At 41.4% G+C, this 19,355-nt stretch overlaps 1 protein-coding gene across 4 annotated transcripts in view; it reads left to right on the plus strand.

Moving 5' to 3' along the window:
- The window catches only part of lsp1a (lymphocyte specific protein 1 a), a 253,384-nt gene that overhangs the window by 187,619 nt on the left and 46,410 nt on the right, over nt 1-19,355 (plus strand). For all 4 annotated transcript variants that reach the window (XM_069898739.1, XM_069898719.1, XM_069898729.1 and 1 more), the window contains 2 exons: nt 11,335-11,581; nt 13,746-13,886. In XM_069898739.1, the coding sequence (XP_069754840.1) occupies nt 11,335-11,581; nt 13,746-13,886 (388 nt within the window). The remainder of the gene's footprint in view (nt 1-11,334; nt 11,582-13,745; nt 13,887-19,355) is intronic.

A 19,355-nucleotide genomic window follows, 5' to 3' on the forward strand; every position in this document is an offset into this window, starting at 1 on the left:
AAGTACCTGAGGCGTGATATTTTCGGAGGCTGGACATGGGATGTCACTATGTCGACTGTGACATATGACCTACGTGCGGCATACAGCATTGCACATCATCAATAACATCCCATTCATTAGCCCGTTGCTGCTCAACACCTGCAGTTGTGTTTAGACTGCAGGCGTTCTGTGAAATTCTCTAGGGGTCCAGGATATTTTACCTCCAGGACCAATAACACAGACTGCATTCTGGAATTTTGGGAAGAATTTTCTGGAAAGCAGCGGCTGTGTAAAAAAAAAAAGAAAAACATAAATGATTGCTCACTGACCTTCACTTAATGGACACGTTACGATACATTGGAATTTCAAGAATTCAATTTACTCAGCCTTGTTGATGGATACATTGGCATTCTGCATAAGAATCATTTCAAAGCAGTCGCATTCCATTAAGTTCATTCTGTGAAAGATTGATAACCTGCCAATAGCCATACGCTACTTCTTTGTAGCAAATACAATTAATAATTCAGATGTTTCCCAGATCCTGAATTCCTGATCCGGGAAAATCATACAGGTGAACCAATATTGTACAAAAGTACCAAAACGTAAAGAAGCATTGGCAACCTTACCTCACCTTCAGCCACTTGGCAAGTCAAGTCAAGTTTATTGTCATCTGATTATACAAGTACAACCCGATGAAACAGCGTTCTCTGGTTCTCGGTGCAAAACATGCAGACACACACATCCAAGTACATATGCAGGACAAGTATTTCATCTGTATAAATAAATATTGTTTTGCACATACGAGTCTCGGATGGTTAGTGTGAGCAGTTCCTTTTGTCATTCAGGATTCTCACTATGGGAATGGGCCGCCACTGGAACTTCATACCTTCCTAGCCTACATACATGGCACCCTTACAGTTCCGGTATCTTAGAATCTTCTGTCCTACCATTCATAGTGTAGGTATTTCAAGATTATTTCCTGAATATTTTGAGGACTTCTGTCACTTTTTACATGTTGAGAGTAACAATATTGCTAAATAAGTATATTTGATGTTTTGGTCTTTTAATTCATTGCTTTGTAGATATAACCTTTGATAAGCATGTTGTAATGCACTGGAATCTTCCAAATAAAGCACATTCTCTAGTGATTTTGAATCTGTTAGATTAATGCTATGTAAGAGACTCAAAGACTGATTGCTCATCAGTCTTTGAGTCTGTCTGAGCCATTTCTGTATAAAGCACATTAGTTGAAAATATGAGTGAATGGACAGGAGTTGTGGCGACATTGCAGAGGAGTCCGCTGCGATACTGATAGGAAGCATGACATCAACATTCTCCCAAAAGATTGAGCTCGCCCACGCTTTGCACAAAACATCTGTCGCAGTGACCACAAACTGAGTTCTGACTTCCAGTGTTTGCTCCATTCCCTGCTTAAATAATGTTTTAATCAGAATGTGATAATAAGATCTGTGGGCCTACATCTTTCAAGCAGCACGTTTAGCAATACTGGAACATGGCCACTGTTTTAAAAAAAAATGGGTGAGCAATTTAACTGTTAATGTTAGTACTAACGCCATAAGATATAGGAGCAGAAATAGGCCATGCAGCCCATCGAGTCCGCTCCACCATTCCATCGTGAGCTGATCCATACTCCCACAGCTCCATTCCCCTGTCTTCTCAGATTCAGATTTCAGATTTCTTGTCAGAGTACATGCATGACATCACATACAAGCCTGAGATTCCTTTTTTCCTGTGGGTGTGGCAGAATTACCAGTCATTGGTAATGAAAAAAATAAACTGCACATAGCGTGAACATGTAAACAGATAACAAATGTAAAGAAACTGTGCAATACAGTGCACAAGTAAAAGTCCCTAAATGAGTCCCTGATTGAGTTTGTTGTTGAGGAGTTTGATTGTAGTGGGGTACCAGTCATTCCTGAACCTGGTGGTGCAAGTCTTATGTCACCTGTACCTCTTTCTCCCCATAGCCTTTGATACCCTGATTATTCAGATCCTAATCAATCTCTGCTTTAAATACATTTGGCTTCCACATTAGCCTATGGTAGTAAATTCCAGAGGTTCACTACTCTCTGGCTGAAGAAGTCCTTTGTCATCTCTGTTTTAAATGGGAAGCCTTAAACCTGATGTTGTGCCCTCTTATCCGAGACTCTCCTACTATGGGAAACAACTTTGCCACATTGACTCTGTTCAGACGTATCAACATTTGAAATGCTTCAATGAAGTCCTCCCTCATTCTTCTGAACTCCAAGGAGTACAGTCCAAGGGCTGTCAAACATTCATCATATGCAATCTTTCTTCAGGAATCTTCTCTAAACCCTTTCCAATCCCAGCACATTCTTTCTGAAATGAGGAGCCCAAAACTGTTCCTTGTACTCTAAGTGAGGACTCACCAGTGCCCTATAAAGTCCTAACATCACAATCCTACTCTTAGATTCTATTCCTTCAAATATGAATGCCAACATTGCATTAGCCTTCTTAATCACTGACTCAACCTGGAGGTTAACCTTTCAGATATCCTGCACAAAAGCTCCTAAGTCCCTTTGCTCCTCCGAGTTTCGTATTTTCTCTCCATCCCAATTATTCCTTCTACCAAAGTGCATGACCATGCACTTTCCAACATTTCCCACTTTTTACCCATTCTCCTGGTTTATCGAAGTCTCTCTGCAGCTTCTCTATTTCCTTCTCACTATCTGCCCCATCACCAATCTTTGTATTTGTATCATCTGCAAACTTAGCCACAAAGCCATTTATTTTGCAATCCATTAACATATAAAGAAAAGGAAGTGGCCCCAGCATCTGTGGAAGACCACGGGTAATTGGTAGCCAACCAGAATAGGATCTATTGATTCTTAGAAGATCATTACTAATGCCTCCACAATTTCTATAGCTTCTTCTTTCAGAACCAGAGGGTGCATTCCATCTGGTCCAGGAGATTAATCTCTCTTTAGACAATTCATCTTCCCCAGCACCTTCTCATTGGTGATCATGACTGCAAATCTGAACCCCACCCCCTTCACCAACTTTTCAGCCACACATACATCTGCTGTAACTTCCTTATTCTTGCCCTCACTGGTCTGTGGCACAGGCAGCAGTCCAGAGATTACCTCCTTTAGGTTCTGTTTCTTTAGCTTCCGAACTCCCTATTTCCCTCCAGGACTTTATCCCTTCTCCTATGTGTGTCATTGATACCAACCTGGTATCACCCTCCTGTGATCTGAGAAGTGTCTGACCCTGGCACCTGGGAGGCAACGAATCATCTGGGAGTCTTGATCTTGTTCACATAACCTCCTGTTTGTTCCCCTATCGAATCCTCAATCACTATAGATCTTCTTCACCCTTCTGAGCAGAAGGGCCAGACTCTTGCACCATGGACCTGACCACTACAACTTATGCCTGGTAGATCATTTCACCCCCACCCACAATATTTATGATTCAGGGGAAGGGCCACAGTGGTGCTTTGCACTCCCTGCCTATTCCCCTTCCCTCTCCTAGCAGTCACCTCTTGTCTCTTGGATGTGACTATCTCCTTATAGCTTTTGTCTGTCACCCCCTCTGCCTCCTATAAATGAGAGTTCATCCAGCTCCAGTTCCCTAACATGGTCTGTTAAACTATGTGAAACGAAAGTACGAGTTGTCCAACATTTGATTTAATGAGGAAGTTCTGAATCTGAATTTCACACATTTCATTGGCATGTGATCTTCGTCATGCTGAGCATCCCGGTATGGCATAGACCTGGGCCATGTGTACATCAGTCGGAGACTTGATAACTAAACAATAGCGAGATAATTAGGGCTCTCGAACAGTTGGCAGCTTTCTATGTTCTGATCAAATTTTAACTGAGCAATTACCGATTTATTGAATGGAATCTTTCAAGTTGCCACAGTAGGATGTAAACTTTCACCCTTTGAATTTGTGCTGCAGTATCTTAAGCACTAATCCGTCATATACATTCCTTTTGCTTTACCATTTCACTCATCCAAATGGCAAGGAATATGGCCCCTAATATTCTCGTAAGCCTTCTCAGCTATACTCAGCATTGAGGCAGACATTGCTGTTTGTACTGGGAGAAAAGAAGGATCCGTTCTGGTTAAATCAGTTCCCTACTCGAAGGGTAAGGTTGGCCGAGAATGACCAAGCTATCTATTTTGTCGGCAAAAAGTTAATACCGATCAGGCACCCACCATTCAGTTGATGGGACTTCAAATGGAGGAGAGTCCTGTGGATCAGGAAGATTTTGATTTCCTTTATGACTTGATCTCAAATGGGAATTACTGAACCGTTCACTGCAGCACAGTACATACTGTGCATCAGTCACCTGAATCCTATTATTCTTAATCCCATCTCTGAGCAGCTCTCTTATCTCTCTCAATATTGCTCACCATCTGTTTCTTCTTTGTCAATCATGTGGCTGGAAATAGTATGAGTAAAACATGAAAGTCTGCAGGCATTGCAGATGAAGTAAAAACACACTGCTGGAGAAACTGCAGGTCAAACAGTGGACTTTATATAGCGAAGATAAAGATACATAACCAATGTTTTGAACTTGTGCCCTTCATCAAGCTATGACAACCCTCAATGAAGTGCTCAATCCTGAAATGTTGGTTGTGTATCTTTGCTATATAAAGTGGACTGTTTGACCTGCTGACTTTCTCCAGCAGTGTGTTCTTGCTGGAAGTGGTGCCATTGATGCTGGTATGGAAGAAGGGAGAGAGGGAGGGAAGGGTGCATGAAAGATGGGTGACAGGTATGGCTGGACGTAAAGCAAGTATGCAGAGATAGGAAGTGAGTTGCCGTACTTGTTAACTGTTTTCATCTGCAGACAGCCCACATTTTGTTTGAGAGTAACTCAAAGACGCAGTGTTAAGCTTTTAAAAACCTTTGAAACATTTCGAGAGAAATTTGCTCCTTGACTATAAATATTTATAGTTGCATTGTTGAAAATGAGTTGACTGTATAGGTACTGTTGAAGGTGAACAAAACAGAGCCAAATTCCAAACAAGTATTTGCCGGCAATACAGCCAATGCTGTTTGTAATAATGCTGTAAGCAAAGTCTTGCAGGAATTATGTACTGGGGACCACCCAAGGAACATAACGGTACGTCATAGTTTTGATTGTGCGCTTTGAAATGTTTAACTTCTGATATGTCACAGTTCAGAGGCAAAAGGAGTTTGGTAGGGATATGCAGGGGAAGGAACAGCACTATTGGGAAAAGAAGAAGCATGCATAATGTTGGTCTGTGTTACCTTAAGAATTGTAGCATATGGCCAACTGATCAGTGCTATTGTTGAATTTTTAAGTGTCGGAAGTGCACCACTTCCCATGTCTTGGGAGCCACTTCAATGTGAAGGTAAACATCGACAATAAAATTCACCTCTGCCTTTAATCAGCTCACACAGTCTCTGGTCAATTGAGGAAAAGGGCGTTTGAAAATGAAAGTCGATCTTTACTAGTGGTTTGTGCTCTGCCACCCCCTTCTAAGACTTGGACCACCAAGAGCAGGCATCTCAGGTCATTGAAAAACATCTGAATTCACAGGAAGCATTAGCAAACCAAGATCAGCATCTTCTCCTGACCCAACATCACCAGGAACAAGGCCTAAGTTATAGTCCATCTGGAGTTGGTAAAGGCATGCTGTATGCATGTCCCACTCGAGCCCCTGACAAGTACAATCTATTCTGAGCTCCGTCATAGGAGAAGATTGTCAAGCCGACAGAAAAAGAGTTGAGGATGGGCTTAAAATCTCTGTGGAAATGAAATATCCTTGCTGACTTCTGTGAATCTCTGGCCTATGGCCATGTGAAGTGGAGACTGAGCATTCAGAATACATGGACAATCTCGAGGCCCTGCTTTGGGAATATACTGAGGCTTTGTGGAAGCAACAGAAAGATCAGATCTGTGTGATAAGCTACTCACCAACTTTTCTTTGGCTTGGCTTCACGGACGAAGATTTATGGAGGGGGTAAAAGTCCACGTCAGCTGCAGGCTCGATTGTGGCTGACAAGTCCGATGCGGGACAGGCAGACACGGTTGCAGCGGTTGCAGGGGAAAATTGGTGGGTTGGGGTTGGGTGTTGGGTTTTTCCTCCTTTGTCTTTTGTCAGTGAGGTGGGCTCTGCGGTCTTCTTCAAAGGAGGTTGCTGCCCGCCGAACTGTGAGGCGCCAAAATGCACGGTTTGAGGCGATATCAGCCCACTGGCGGTGGTCAATGTGGCAGGCACCGAGATTTCTTTAGGCAGTCCTTGTAAAACTTCTTGTAAAACCCTACTACGGTTCTCCCAGAGGTGAAATGTGAAAGATTGCAGACACCTTGTGTTCTCCCAGAGGCCTTGTTATCCACGTCAGAGCTCACACAGGTGGAATGGAAGTTATCCTCGATGCCAAAGGAGTGCCTGAGAAATTTTGATTCAGAACATACCTAAAAGTCTGCCTGTATCTGTGGAAAAACTTCTTGGGATTGAACACAAAGTAATTTTACTTGTCTCTTGCAGTAAATGATTTTGTGAATAAAATACCTTTGTTCAATTTGCTCATTTTCCTCCCTGATGTATCCCGGGGAGAGGAGATATCAAGATAAAATGACAAGGAAAGAAGATTTCTACTTAAGATGGACAGGAAAACTAATGCCAAAGTTGTTCTTCTCTGAGGTCAACTTTGCACACATAATGTTCATCAAAACTGAAACATGCCAACAACATTGGCACAGAGAGTGAATGTTTCAGGAAAGATTACCTCAGGGCACTTTTCCTACCCAAACCTGTTAAGTGGCAAAGAAATTTCATGTTGCTTTTAAGAGTTAACACTGTGGGTTCATGTATTGTGGTTAAATTACACAGCTTCCTTCCTGTGTAGCTCCTTCTCTATTTTCTGGTGTTGCACTGAGGCAAGAACTAAAAGTTGGTTTCTCTGATGGCTGAGGTTCAGAAGCATTCATCAAGACACTCGTCGCTCAGGTAACACAAATCCTTACTGCTTTCTCCAGGTGCACCTGAGGCTTGCTGCCTGATTCAGAGGTGGGCCGGTTGAGTGATTTAGACTTGCAGCAGAAGCTATGGCAGTTTGAGATAGAGTGGACCACTATGTTCACACTTTTAGCTTCTTGTTATTTGTTGATCTCCCAAAGGGACTTGGGGGAACAGGCTTTTGAGTTTGCACACTCATGAAACCATTGTCGATTCACTATGAAATTGCAACTTGATGCCCATTGGAGGAGGGTGGAACCCTCCAGAGTATTGCTGTTTTTAACAATGTTTTCTTATCGTTCCCATGCCATTTGTCAAGTTGTCCAATTAGGAGAGAGGGAAAAGTTACTAGTTATCTGATGGTGTTACTGGAGCAGCTGGGATCCTGGGAATGACCCACCTGATAGCTGCACGGTGTAGCTCTGCGATGAATGCTCTTTAATTTTTAAAATTTAATGCAGACGTACAATGCGGTAACAAGTCCTTTCAGCCCATGACCCCATGCCGTCTAATTACACCCAAATGACCTATAATCCCCCCCCCCCTGTAGGTTTTGAAGGGTGTGAGTAAACCGGAGCCCCTAGGGGAAACCCATGCAGCATGGGGAGAACGTACAAACTGTTTCCAGACAATGCCGAATTCGAACCCCAGTCACTGGCACTGTAACAGTGTTGCACTATACTAACTGTGGCGCACCTTGGCCGAAAGCCAAATCGTATTTCAAAGTACTAGCGTCGAAAGGTGAAGAACATTATCCAAGTCCTTTGAGAGTCTGGATCCATCAGCTCTGTGCTTGAAAGTGCATGTGATGATGGGAATGAGCTTGGCCAGGAAGAGCATGGCCTCGCCAGGTTGCCAGTGTAGGGTCAGTGTGTATTAGGAAGTGCTTCACATCAGTTTTGTCAATTTCAACTGAATGAGATGAAAAGGAATAGTCTGTAGACCTGGCGACTAGGCAGCTGCCTGAACATGCTTCTGGCGACATTCAGTGGTTCTCAACCTTTTATTTCCCATTCACATATCACCTTAAATCATCCCTTACTAACCATAGAGCACCCATCACATAGGATGCCAGAGGTGCACTGTGGTTAGTAAGGGATTACATAAAGTGGTGTGTGAATGGAGGGGAAAAAAAAGGGTGGAGAACCACTGATTTAAGTGAATATCCAGACATTAAGCTGTTTTATTTTCTATTTAACCTTTTTGGTTACATTTAGTCAAAGTGGGATGTGATAGCAGGACCAGATCCTTGATATTCCGGGAGAAGGGGCTTCTCTGTGCGATGCTGCTGCACGTGGTGTTGGAAGGAGACTCCAGGATTTTGACCTTGATGTTGAATGAATGACAGGATAATGTGTTACTTGCCAGGGGGACTTGAGGTTACAAAACTCATTTAAACTTCCTGCTCATCCTTCTTTGTGAGAGAGGTTATGGAATCAGGAAACTGCCTTGAAAGATGTTTGGACAGTTATGAGCTGCATCCTGTTGATAATGCACACTGCAATCACACGGCCTTGGCTTTTAGAGGCAGAGATGCGCATTAAGCAAACTGTGTTATCTGGGATGCCATTGAACTTGTTGAGTGCTGTCAGGCCACGTCTATACTCAACCATGGGATCGATTAGCTTTGTTGCTGATTCTTGGGAGTCTTCAGCATTTTTTTTATTATGGAGACTTAACTCTTGATAAAGAATATGATTTTTTCCCCGTGAAGCAAGATTGAATTTGTATTGTGTCTTTCTTAACTTCAAGAATTGTTAAAAAGATTCTGAACCTAATGAGTACTTTTCAAAGTGACTGTATTCAGTTCAGGAAATAGATTATTTTTGATACTGAGGCCCTTAAAAGTCAATGTGATGGTGACCAGATAATGTGTTTTCAGATGCTGTTTGAAAGATCAATGTTAGGCAGGATGACTCTCCCACTGAGTCCTCTGTGCCATCCTGCATTTTGTGCCTGATCTTTAGTGTTGGACTTGATTTGCTGTCTTCTGGCCAGTATGCAGGTGTGAGATAAATGAACCATGGCCATCATCTGCTGAGCATAAATATCTTCTACTTGTCATTTCAAGTCTGGTCGTTAGCCAAGTCCTACTGGAGGCTGATTTGGGCTCCTTCATTATTGGAAGGAGCATGAAAGCATCTGCCAACACATTTTTAATGCTATTAGAAGGGAATGAGCTTTGAAGAAACATTTGTAGATGGTTGAGTGAAGAATATTTTAATGAAGTTCGAAATATACTGGGGGTTGAAGGTCAATTGGGTGTATTTTGGCAGCACAGACTTGTGGGCTGAAATGGCTTGTTGCCATGCTCTATGTCTAAATTAAATTGAAAATTTAATGAACACTCCTTATGGTGGTGTTGAGAGATTGAAAGGATTAGCCTCTGATGACGTGGACTATCTTGTCAATATACCTATAAGTAGTTTCCTCCTGTCCACAATGGACATTACTGAAAGTTGATAGATGCTTCGAGCTTAATTCTCATCTATCTGTCATATGCCCTTCAAAACCAAAAGCTGAACATAAAGCTTCAAGAACAAAAGTAAACAAGGCAGCAGGTCCCTCAATCAGTATGAACAGCACTGATCTATATTGACCTCAATCTCTCTTCTCTGCTATTTCCCCCTAATCCTCAATTCTCTGATTATTCAAACATTTATCTTTCTCCATGTGAAATATTTGTAATGGTCCAGCTTTCACAACCTTCTGCTAATAAACATTTTGACGCACCTCAGTTTTAACTGACTGACCCCTCATCATGTAACTGTGTCACTTCATTTGAGACTCTCCCATTAGTGAGATCATCTCAACATCTGTTTTGATGTGTCCCAAAGGATCTTGTATGTGTCAATAACGACTCCCATCATTCTTGTAAACACCAAAGAATGTGGACTCGCTCTGTTTTGTTTCTCTTGGTAGAACAATGATCTCATCCAGGAACTAGCCTGGTGGATCTCTTTCAAACTGTCTCCATTGCTACTATATTTTTCAGGTAAGAGGATCAAAGGTCAAAATGCAACACGCCCTCTTAACTCCCTGCAGTGCCTGCCTTTTAATACCTAGAACTAAACTGCATTCATTTACATTCTCTCTCCATTTCGACAATCCACCTTTTTGAATTCCAACAAAGTGTATAACTTCACCCTTGACCACAGTAAATTTCCTTTGCCAGGTCTTTGCCCAGTTACTCAACTATCTATATCCCATTGCAGGATCACTGTATGCTCATCACAACATACCTTTCCACCAATGGTTCCTTTAGCAATATTCCCATAGTATCCTGCAACTTGCTTGTACATATTCAGTACCCCAAATCCGAAACGCTTGGGACTAGACGTTTTTTTCTTCAGTTTTCATAACAATGAAACTGAGTAGCACCATAGCATCAGCAGAATACCTGCATCAGCGGTTAAACAACAAACAATGGCAGGCTTCTTGAGCACCGACATGATGCCACAAGTGAAAAATTCACAGGAAATAATGTTTAATACTTACCCAAAAAAAACTTGATCTCTGCTTGCAAAAGAAAATAAATGCAGCACCAAACAGTAGTAATTCTCCTCAATGGCTTCTTCAAATGTTTCCTCCAGTGTCACCTGCCTCATTAACGAAGGTTTTGTCCCAAGGACCCTACTCCTGTCTAGGAACCCGAGGTGACATCTTCAATGCGGTTAGCGCCACACCCAGTGTTGAGAATGGAGTCGCCGTTGCTGACTCCGGCTACATCTGAAGATTTGGAGCCAACTCCGTTTGACGTCCTCCCGGCCAGAAGCAAAGATTTTGGGTTTTTTTTCACTATTATTGTAATCAAACTGGTGCCAACAGAGCATCAGAGCCTCATGTGGGCAAGTCAGGTGTTGAATTTTTTTCCCTCACTTGTGACATCATGTTGGCACTAAAAAAAAAGTTTGGTTTTTGGATCTTTTTGGTATTTGGAACTTTGTATACGGGATATTCGACCTGTAATGACTTCAGCATTTAGCTCCACTCTCACTTTCAAATCTGTTTTTACTTAAACTGTAATTCTAGGTATTCCAACACTCTTCCAATTTTCTCCAGGCTGCTCATTTTCTTTACAAGATGAAATTCTGTTTCATCCTCTGTATCCTTAATGTCTTAACGTTCCTGGCCATTACTCCTAGTGGGCTGTGTTACCTGCATAATTCTTTTCATCTGAAATATAATCGTGCGCTTTTTCTCAGTTTTCTGACATCATGGGATGTATGATATAAATATAGAATGTAGTCTATGTTTAAGCCACCTTCCATAGGAGCAGCAGTGAAGTCGTTGTCATTTTGAGTCAAGTTTGTGTTAATCACCTTGATTTTTTTGCTTTGGGGAAATAATTTTTTTTTCTGCCCCCTATTGCAGCGAGCATTCAGAAATTGATGAAGATGGTGAGCTTGCGCGCGTGGAAGCTGAACAGAAGCTCGAGCAGATCCGCCGCAGTCTCGATGAGAAGGAAGTGCAGGAGTACGAGCGCCTGCGACAGCGGGGTCACGATATGGAGCTTGAACTGGAGGAGCTGAAGAAGAAGAGGGAAGACAGGCGCAAAGTACGGGAGGAGGAGGAGCTGCGACGGCAGCAGCAGGAGCAGGAGTTGCAAGTCAGGGAGGAGGTGGGCATGACCTCCGGCTTTAAAGGCATTTCCAGTTATTCAACTTCGAATAGTGCAGTCTGGCCACCAAATGTGTTGACTGGATGCAGCCTGGGAGATCACTTGACTGAGCACCTTCGCTCTGTCTGCATCAGTGATCGGGATCTTCCAGTGGTCATCCATTTCAATTTTGCACCCCGCTTCTCCACTGACATGTCTGTCCATGGCCTTGTGTGCTGTCAAGCTAAGACCACCTGTAGCTTGGAGGAGCCACACCTACTATTCTGTCTGGGCACTCTCCAATGCAATGGCATTAACATTGACTTCTCCTGTTTTTGCTGGGCCCACTCCCCTTTCTCCCTCTCTTCCCCATCCTTTGGTCTTTCCTTCAACTTTCCACCCCTCCCCCCTTATATCTCCAGGCACAGAGCCATCCCCCCATCCCCCTTTTTGCTGGTGTACCCTTCCTCTGTTACTCACCTATTACCTCCTGCCTGTGGGTGCTCCTCTGCCTGCCCCTCCTTCCCTCCACAATATTGTTCGGGCACCTGCCTACATTTTGTTCAGCTCCTAATTAAATGGTGGGGAAACCTCAGTGGTTTGAATAGCCTACTTCTGCTCCTATTTCTAATGGTCATGTAATCTTTACCGCCTCCTGTAAAGGGTGATATGCCTGTAATGCAAATCACTGATAGTACTGCTTCGTGGTTTCAACTGGATTATGGATTATAAATCTTGGAATTAAGTTGAAACCTACATTATTTTAATTCCCAAGATCAGAATGTAACCAAATGATCTAACTTCAGAAGGTAAAAGCTGGTCAAGAAGACTGGTAGTTTTCACGATTTTGTCCTTTGAGCAGTTTGAACTTTGATGTTCAAATTATGATGCACGAGTGTTTTTTGTGGGACTTGTGCAATGTGCATTAGATTATCTATTAACCAATATGTTATCCTGCTGTTATGGTGGAGTTTGTTATTTGTAAATATGTAAATACAATCTAGTCATTCAAGAGCTTCGATGCAGTCAGAGCCATAACAAAATATTGGAGGGTTTGTGGCACTAAAATATATGAGTTGGTTTTAAAATAGGGCATAGGTAACAAATACCTCACCACTGTCACTTTGAGTGACTTTGGGGTGCCTGTGTTACAATAAACGTGCAACAAAGCCGGGGAAATCACAGCAATATTAGTGGAAGATTGAATGAAGGAAACTCAGTAAAGTGCAATTATAGTTGATCCAAAGATTGGCATGACCCGATGCAAAGGGTTATTTCTGCCTGAAGTATGTTCATTCAACTCTGAAGTTTTAAATATTGGAAGGGGTCCTTACTTAATGACATTGTAATGTCCAACAAGAAACAGAAATAGAAAATGCTGCAAATACCCAGTGAGTCAGGCAGTATTTGTGCAGAGAGAATCACGTTTGATATTTTAGGTCAAGAACTTTCCCATTTTCAACATTTCTTTGATTTTTTTTTTGGTCATCCCCATCTTGTTCCATGAAGATTTGTGCCTGTACTATTCATTAATTTCCAGCAAATGGTGATTAATTTCATTCCATTGATTCCATTTCACTCCCCTGTCTTAGGGTGATCCCGATTGCAATCTTGGTACACTGCACACAACCTAAATATTCTCCATTGCCTTAAAACTGATCTCTTCGAGCACGTTACCCATTCCACTATCTTTTTTTTGTTTTGCTTGTGATTGTTATGGCTCTGACTGCATCGAAGCTCTTGAATGACTAGATTGTATTTACATATTTACAAATAACAATCCCCCAGGTATTGGTGTAGGTTGTTTTTAAGTAGATGCTGCTGCTCATTTGTTTTAGATTGTTTTACTTCGTTCGCTAACAGACTGCTTGGAGCATTCCAAAACTGAGGGCTGCAGCTGACATTTGTAGGGCTGATAGCTAATCGTGTGAGAGAAATGACCCAATTTGGTGTGGTCGATGATGTAGCCTTCGAGCCTGTGTTCTTTCACAAGATTTTGATGTTTGGCCCGATATCCCTGCCGTGAGTAAACTAAGATTCTGACTCTGATTAAGTGAGAAACATCTCGTGTTTCGCTAACATCATAAAAATAGGGGTTTTTGTTTTGGAGATGCCCAGTGTTGGATTAAAAATCCTGTTGAGTGAGGCCACTCAATACAGGTTAAAAAATGTTATTATTATGCAGGAGGAAAAAAGAAGAATGAAAGAAGAGCGAGAGAAGCGAAGGATGGAGGCAGCCGAGAAACGCCAGAAAGTGCTTAGTATTTCAGGTAGTGAAATGGAGGACCCATTCCTCCCCCTGAGTCCCAGGAGCCCAACTTTTAAGGTAAGAACTCCTTGGGATTTTCCTTTTGTTTTTGACAGTACATTATGAAAGACGGGCCAATGGCAATAGATAAGGACCCATCACGAAGATGTAGCAGGGTGGACAATTGGTGGTATATTTCCATAGAAGGGCAATAAATGAAACTCAAATCCTGGGCCCTATTTATATTAGACTACACTCTGCTTCTCTGGCCTGGAATGGCAGGAGTCCACTATCAAAGGAGCATCAATCCCACTCTATTGCCATTCTAAGAATGAATACATTTTCATTTTTGCTGCAAAAATGTTTATAACAAAAATTAGTGTGGGGCTTTGCTCAGTGCGTAGAATGTGCTGTGCCAACTAAAATTTCCGTCTAACCGTCTCCACAACAGAACCATTTGTAGAATATCCCCCCCCCCCCCCACCGAAAGTCTGTTCGCACAATTTTAATCCCTGAAGCCGCATTGATTTGTTGGTTGAGAGGAGCCTACACATTGTGATTGTCTTTCAGAATTGATCCTGTAGTTCTCTCTTCAAAGATAGTTGAAATATTAAATGATGCTCCGGCCTAAACAGGGCTTTACTGTACACGTGACAGTGCAATGAACCTTTCAAGATATCTGAATCCTTAGCATTGGCAAGGAACGTAAAAAGGACACGGGCATTCATGTAAAAAGTGCTCTAATGGCATTATCTTTTCTTGATTTGTATGACCCAAATTCAACTATGAATCTCATAATAAGCTCATGTACAAACAGTTATGGGGCTAATATTTTGATTTGTGTGTCAAAAGATAGATAAAGAGATATTTAAAAAAGAAAGTAATCTTTTTCAAAATTGCAATCTCAGTTACAGAGGGTGGAAATTCCATGGGAAGTTAGAGCTGAAATTCCAAGGCTCCAGCCATCATCTTCCATTCCTTTGTGGATGTGTAATGCTGCCAGTGAACTGAGGATTGCAAACGTGGCATGTTCTTCTAATGAAATAAACAATCCAATAATAGATCCACTAATCATTTATGGAGAAATTTTGAATCAATATTCTGGCAAAATCAGTTTGCTATTTAGAAATCCTAAGATTAATAAACAAAAATCAGCATTGTTCAGGTGCAAATTATCTTTACATAGTGATTAGTCTTTTAATGGAATATCAGATGACATACAAGCCATGATTTTAACCAAGAGTTTTGTTACCTGCAAAAATCAGTGCAGACTCATGTCAATTGAAGAGTCTCTAAGACGCAGTCAGTCTTTCTCGTCATATTGCTGCACCTCACTTACAATGAGCTTCCCGATGTAGTGGAGCTAATCTACAGGATAGTATTGGGTCCAAAGTCAAAGCCATCCCAACTTCAATCACCGGGCTGCAGTACGTAGATGGCACTTGCATTTGCACACATCACTGCCTGCTCATTAACTGCCACGTCCAAGAGAATGAGCCTTTACCTTTTATCTGCAAACCAAAAATCTTCTACCAACCAGCTCTCATTTTTTTTTCAAAACAGACTTTATTCAGAATAAAAAAAAATACATCTATAGTCTTTTCCTGTTAAGTGTCATATACACAAAGGAAAACTGAGCAAAGTATTTTCACATACATAATGCCTTATTCATTTGTACATTCCATTATTGTACCTTGTAGGGGTAAACATTTATAGCACCATTGCCACTAATGAGTCCCCCAGCATTTTGTTGTTTGAGTGGCTTCCCCAGCAATCTCAGCCCCTCAATTTTTACCAGCGACTGGTTCCTCAACTGAGATCCTTCTCCATAAAGACGTTGGTGCAGCCTTGAGTTGGCTGCACAAAGCTTCAGGACGTCCCTCAGTACATATTCCTGCATCCTGGAATGTGCCAGTCAGCAGCATTCCCTTACTGACATCTCACTGTACTGAGAGACCATCAAGTTTCAGGCAGGCCAAAGAATATCTTTTGCATAGTTGAGGATCATCCAGTAGCACTGGATATCGGTCTCTGCATGGGTCCCCAGGAACAGCCTGTAAATCAGTGTCCTCTGTTATGCACTAACCTGTTCCCCTGGTATGGCACTGATGTCCAATAATAATAGTCCACAACAAGACTTAAGTGGAACCAAGACCGTAAAATGTCAAACTTGTTCGCAAAATTAAAGAAAAACAAATAATTTAAGTGATATGGGCCATCGACTGAGTTTGTTAAGGGACTAAAGCAGTGAATTATTTGTCCTTTGCACTGAAGGAAGGTGCCTTGTGATATCTCTCGATGAAGGTTGGGGCCGTGGGGGGAGGGTTCATTTTTGGAACCAATGCTGTGCTGGATGTGCAATGATGAGCAGGGTTGGCCTGATTTCAACTTTCGCAAACAACATGAAAATAAAATACAAGTAGCATTCTGGTGACAACACAATCCAGGAGAAAATAGGCTTAATTTTTTTTTCACTTCAAAGAATAACTCTAATATGTGGCTTGCAACTTTGTCTGAAATTGCAGTTGCATGATTTAATTTGAAAATGTGTGATACATCTGCATGCTGCATGACCTTGTGTGTGAACAGTTCCCATCGCCAAGGCTGATTGAGCAATGGCACACTAGATGCCTATCACGATGAAGTCTTTAGGAGGGGGTAGGCTTTTTGCTTGCGATGGTGTAAACAGTCAGCATGCTGCTCCCAGTAAAGTTTTTATGGTTGTATTACACACCCAGTGGTTAGGGACCACCCACACTGCTCATTAAACCAGCACCATGCAGCTACTTTAATTAATTTGCATTGTGGGTGGAACTTTAAATCTGCCCATCACCGGATCTGGTGGCACAGTGAGAGGAGGAAACCTGCATAGCACAACTACAGTCAGAATTACAAAGGAATCCAGGAAGACCATCCTATTAGATTGTTGCAGTAACCTTTGCCCCTGTTGTGCTTCTTTCTGTATTGTGAATATTGCACTGGAAAAATACTGCAAATGCTTGAAATTTGGAATAAAGAGAAAATGTTATAAATACAGACTTGCTGAGCATTTCTAGGAGTACATTGCTAGCCATGCCTCTCTCATATTGTGTTTAGTAACCTCATTCATACATTTCTGGCTTTGGAATTGGCGAATGCAGGTGACAAAAAAACTCAGCCTTTCCTTTCACAAAAAAAAACTCAGTTCTTGCAACCCGAGCAATTTCAGCTCAATTTTACAATATTCTTTTCCATATTCAAACAGTCCACTTGAAAACGAATAAAAGCTACTTACACATGGAGAGCTGTGTTCCTCTTTTAAGGAAGTAACTATTTGTTTAGTGGGTTGCCTGGAGAGCAGGGAACCTGTTTCCTATTTCCTGACTCCATTTTCCATTCACCATCTGGACAATGTTCCTCACAAACAACTCGCTTCCTTAGTTGCAGTATCACAAATCTTGTAAAATAACACCACAGATAGTAATATATTGAAATTATAGTTTCAGCAGTTGCAAAAGAAGGCCTTCATTAGTCGTATATTATGGATTTTTTTGTAACTTCTCCCAAAACCCGATGGACTTGCTCCCTGGCATAAGTCTATGACTTTCTTACTTAAAAGGGACATTGCTGTTGAGGGTCTTACCACTTGCTATCTACACTCATGGCCAGATCAAGTTGTTCCAATTTAATATTAATCTCTGTTCCAATCTCCACAACCTCCCTTTCACTTGACTCACTAATTAATATACCATAGAATTACCATTTCAACAGAAGAAAATGAGGCAAGTATGTTGTGTATCAAGGCCAAACCTGTTTAACTAGCTCACACCTCTGGTTTCTTGCAGCTAAACATGCCAGTAAAAATTCTTCATTGATTAGAAAATATGATAACTGTAAACATATCACATTTTTTTTACTGATAATATAAAGTTAAACAGGAAAAGGACAGCTAACTTCTGAATTGAGAGCAGTTGCTTAAACGCAGGACTCAGTTTGACCAAAACGCACAGTGTGATATTTTAAGGCTGTAATCTCATTTTTGGTTAAATAATTAGCAATATTTTAAAAAATGTATTTTATTCTTAATTATTATGAAATAGTGTGCATCTATCTGCAAACCCATTTGGTAACTTGAAAAATTTAGTATATAAAATAAATTAATCCAGGAATGTTAAAACCACACCAAAATGAGTTGATGGTGAATCTACCATGTGTTTTGTAAAAAGATTCTTGTTTTTTTTGGTCAACATGTAACTAGTTTTTGGTTATCAGGCTTTAAGATATATTATTGGGCAGCCTCACTATTTGGGGGGAGAGGTGTACCATCCAGGACACAAATTGATCTACACACGGTGGGTAAAAAGGTAGCAGGAGACGTTATTAATAAGTGGGACACTAAATTATTATCTGGCAAAAAAAGACAGCCCCATATTAAAATGCACAATTTCTATATGGAACAAAATTAATCAATATGTAGGGTCTAAAGTGGGACTGTCCTAAAAAAGGTCCCCGACTCTGAATAGATCTGTCACATTGACAGTGGAAACGAGCGAGGGCAACTAATGCCATTTGAGCAACTCCGAAATAAATTTGACTTGCCAAATAGGATGTTCCTCTGTTACTTCAGATAAGATCTTTCTCAAGGGACAAATTAGATCCATCCATGACCTTACCGATATGTAGTGACAGAGACCCTGATTCGAAAGGGGAACACATGGAAGTTCATTTTGGTGATGTATTTCTTACTCCAAGCAGAAGGCCCTAAACTGGGCCTTCACAAATCAAGGCAAAGGTGGAAGTCAGACTTAGGAACAAAGATTGATGAGCAGTGCTGGTCAGACCTGTGTTGGAACAGCATGACTGCGATTATTAATGTACGGTATAGGCAAGTGCAGTATAATTTTCTCCACCAGCTATATATGACACTGCAAAAATTGAATTAAGGCTGAACCAGAAATTTCAGACCAATGCTTCAGATGTGGCATTGTGACAGGAACCTTTGTGCACATAACCTGGACATGCACCATGCTGGAATACAGAAATGCAAAGCGTGTTCCTCTGGAGAAAATTATCTATAACTTAAGGAAAAAAATATCACACCTTCCTAAAAATTTGGCAACCATACATAAATTTCATAGGAGCACAGTTATAGTGTGGTCCTCTGTGTCTCGTTGACCTGCCTTCCCTGTCTATCTTTCTACTGAGGGAGGGGAGGGGTGGGGGCGTGGTTCCATTCCATTCCAATCAAGTAAAGTCAAGAAAAATGTAACAGCCTGGGAGCCAGCTGTCAGGCCATGACAAATCCCTGATGTGTTCCCTACCTTTGTTGTGGGTGCCTTGAAAGTTGTGCGTTGTACCTGTGGTCTGTTGAGTGTGGGGAGGGGGAAGGGAAGGGGGGAAAATGGCTCAGACTCAATGGCGAATTATGTATATAATTGATAGCTGTAATTTGGGATTGATTACTGGAAATTGTTTGTTAGAAAATTTATAAATAAAATATTTTTAAAAAGTAAATCATTGGGCAGAAGCTATTTAAAATGTGCTTTAAATTTTGTTAACCCTTTCCCA

This window comes from Narcine bancroftii, chromosome 1 (genome assembly GCF_036971445.1).
Source record: "Narcine bancroftii isolate sNarBan1 chromosome 1, sNarBan1.hap1, whole genome shotgun sequence".
In the NCBI taxonomy this organism is placed as follows: Eukaryota; Metazoa; Chordata; class Chondrichthyes; order Torpediniformes; family Narcinidae; genus Narcine; species Narcine bancroftii.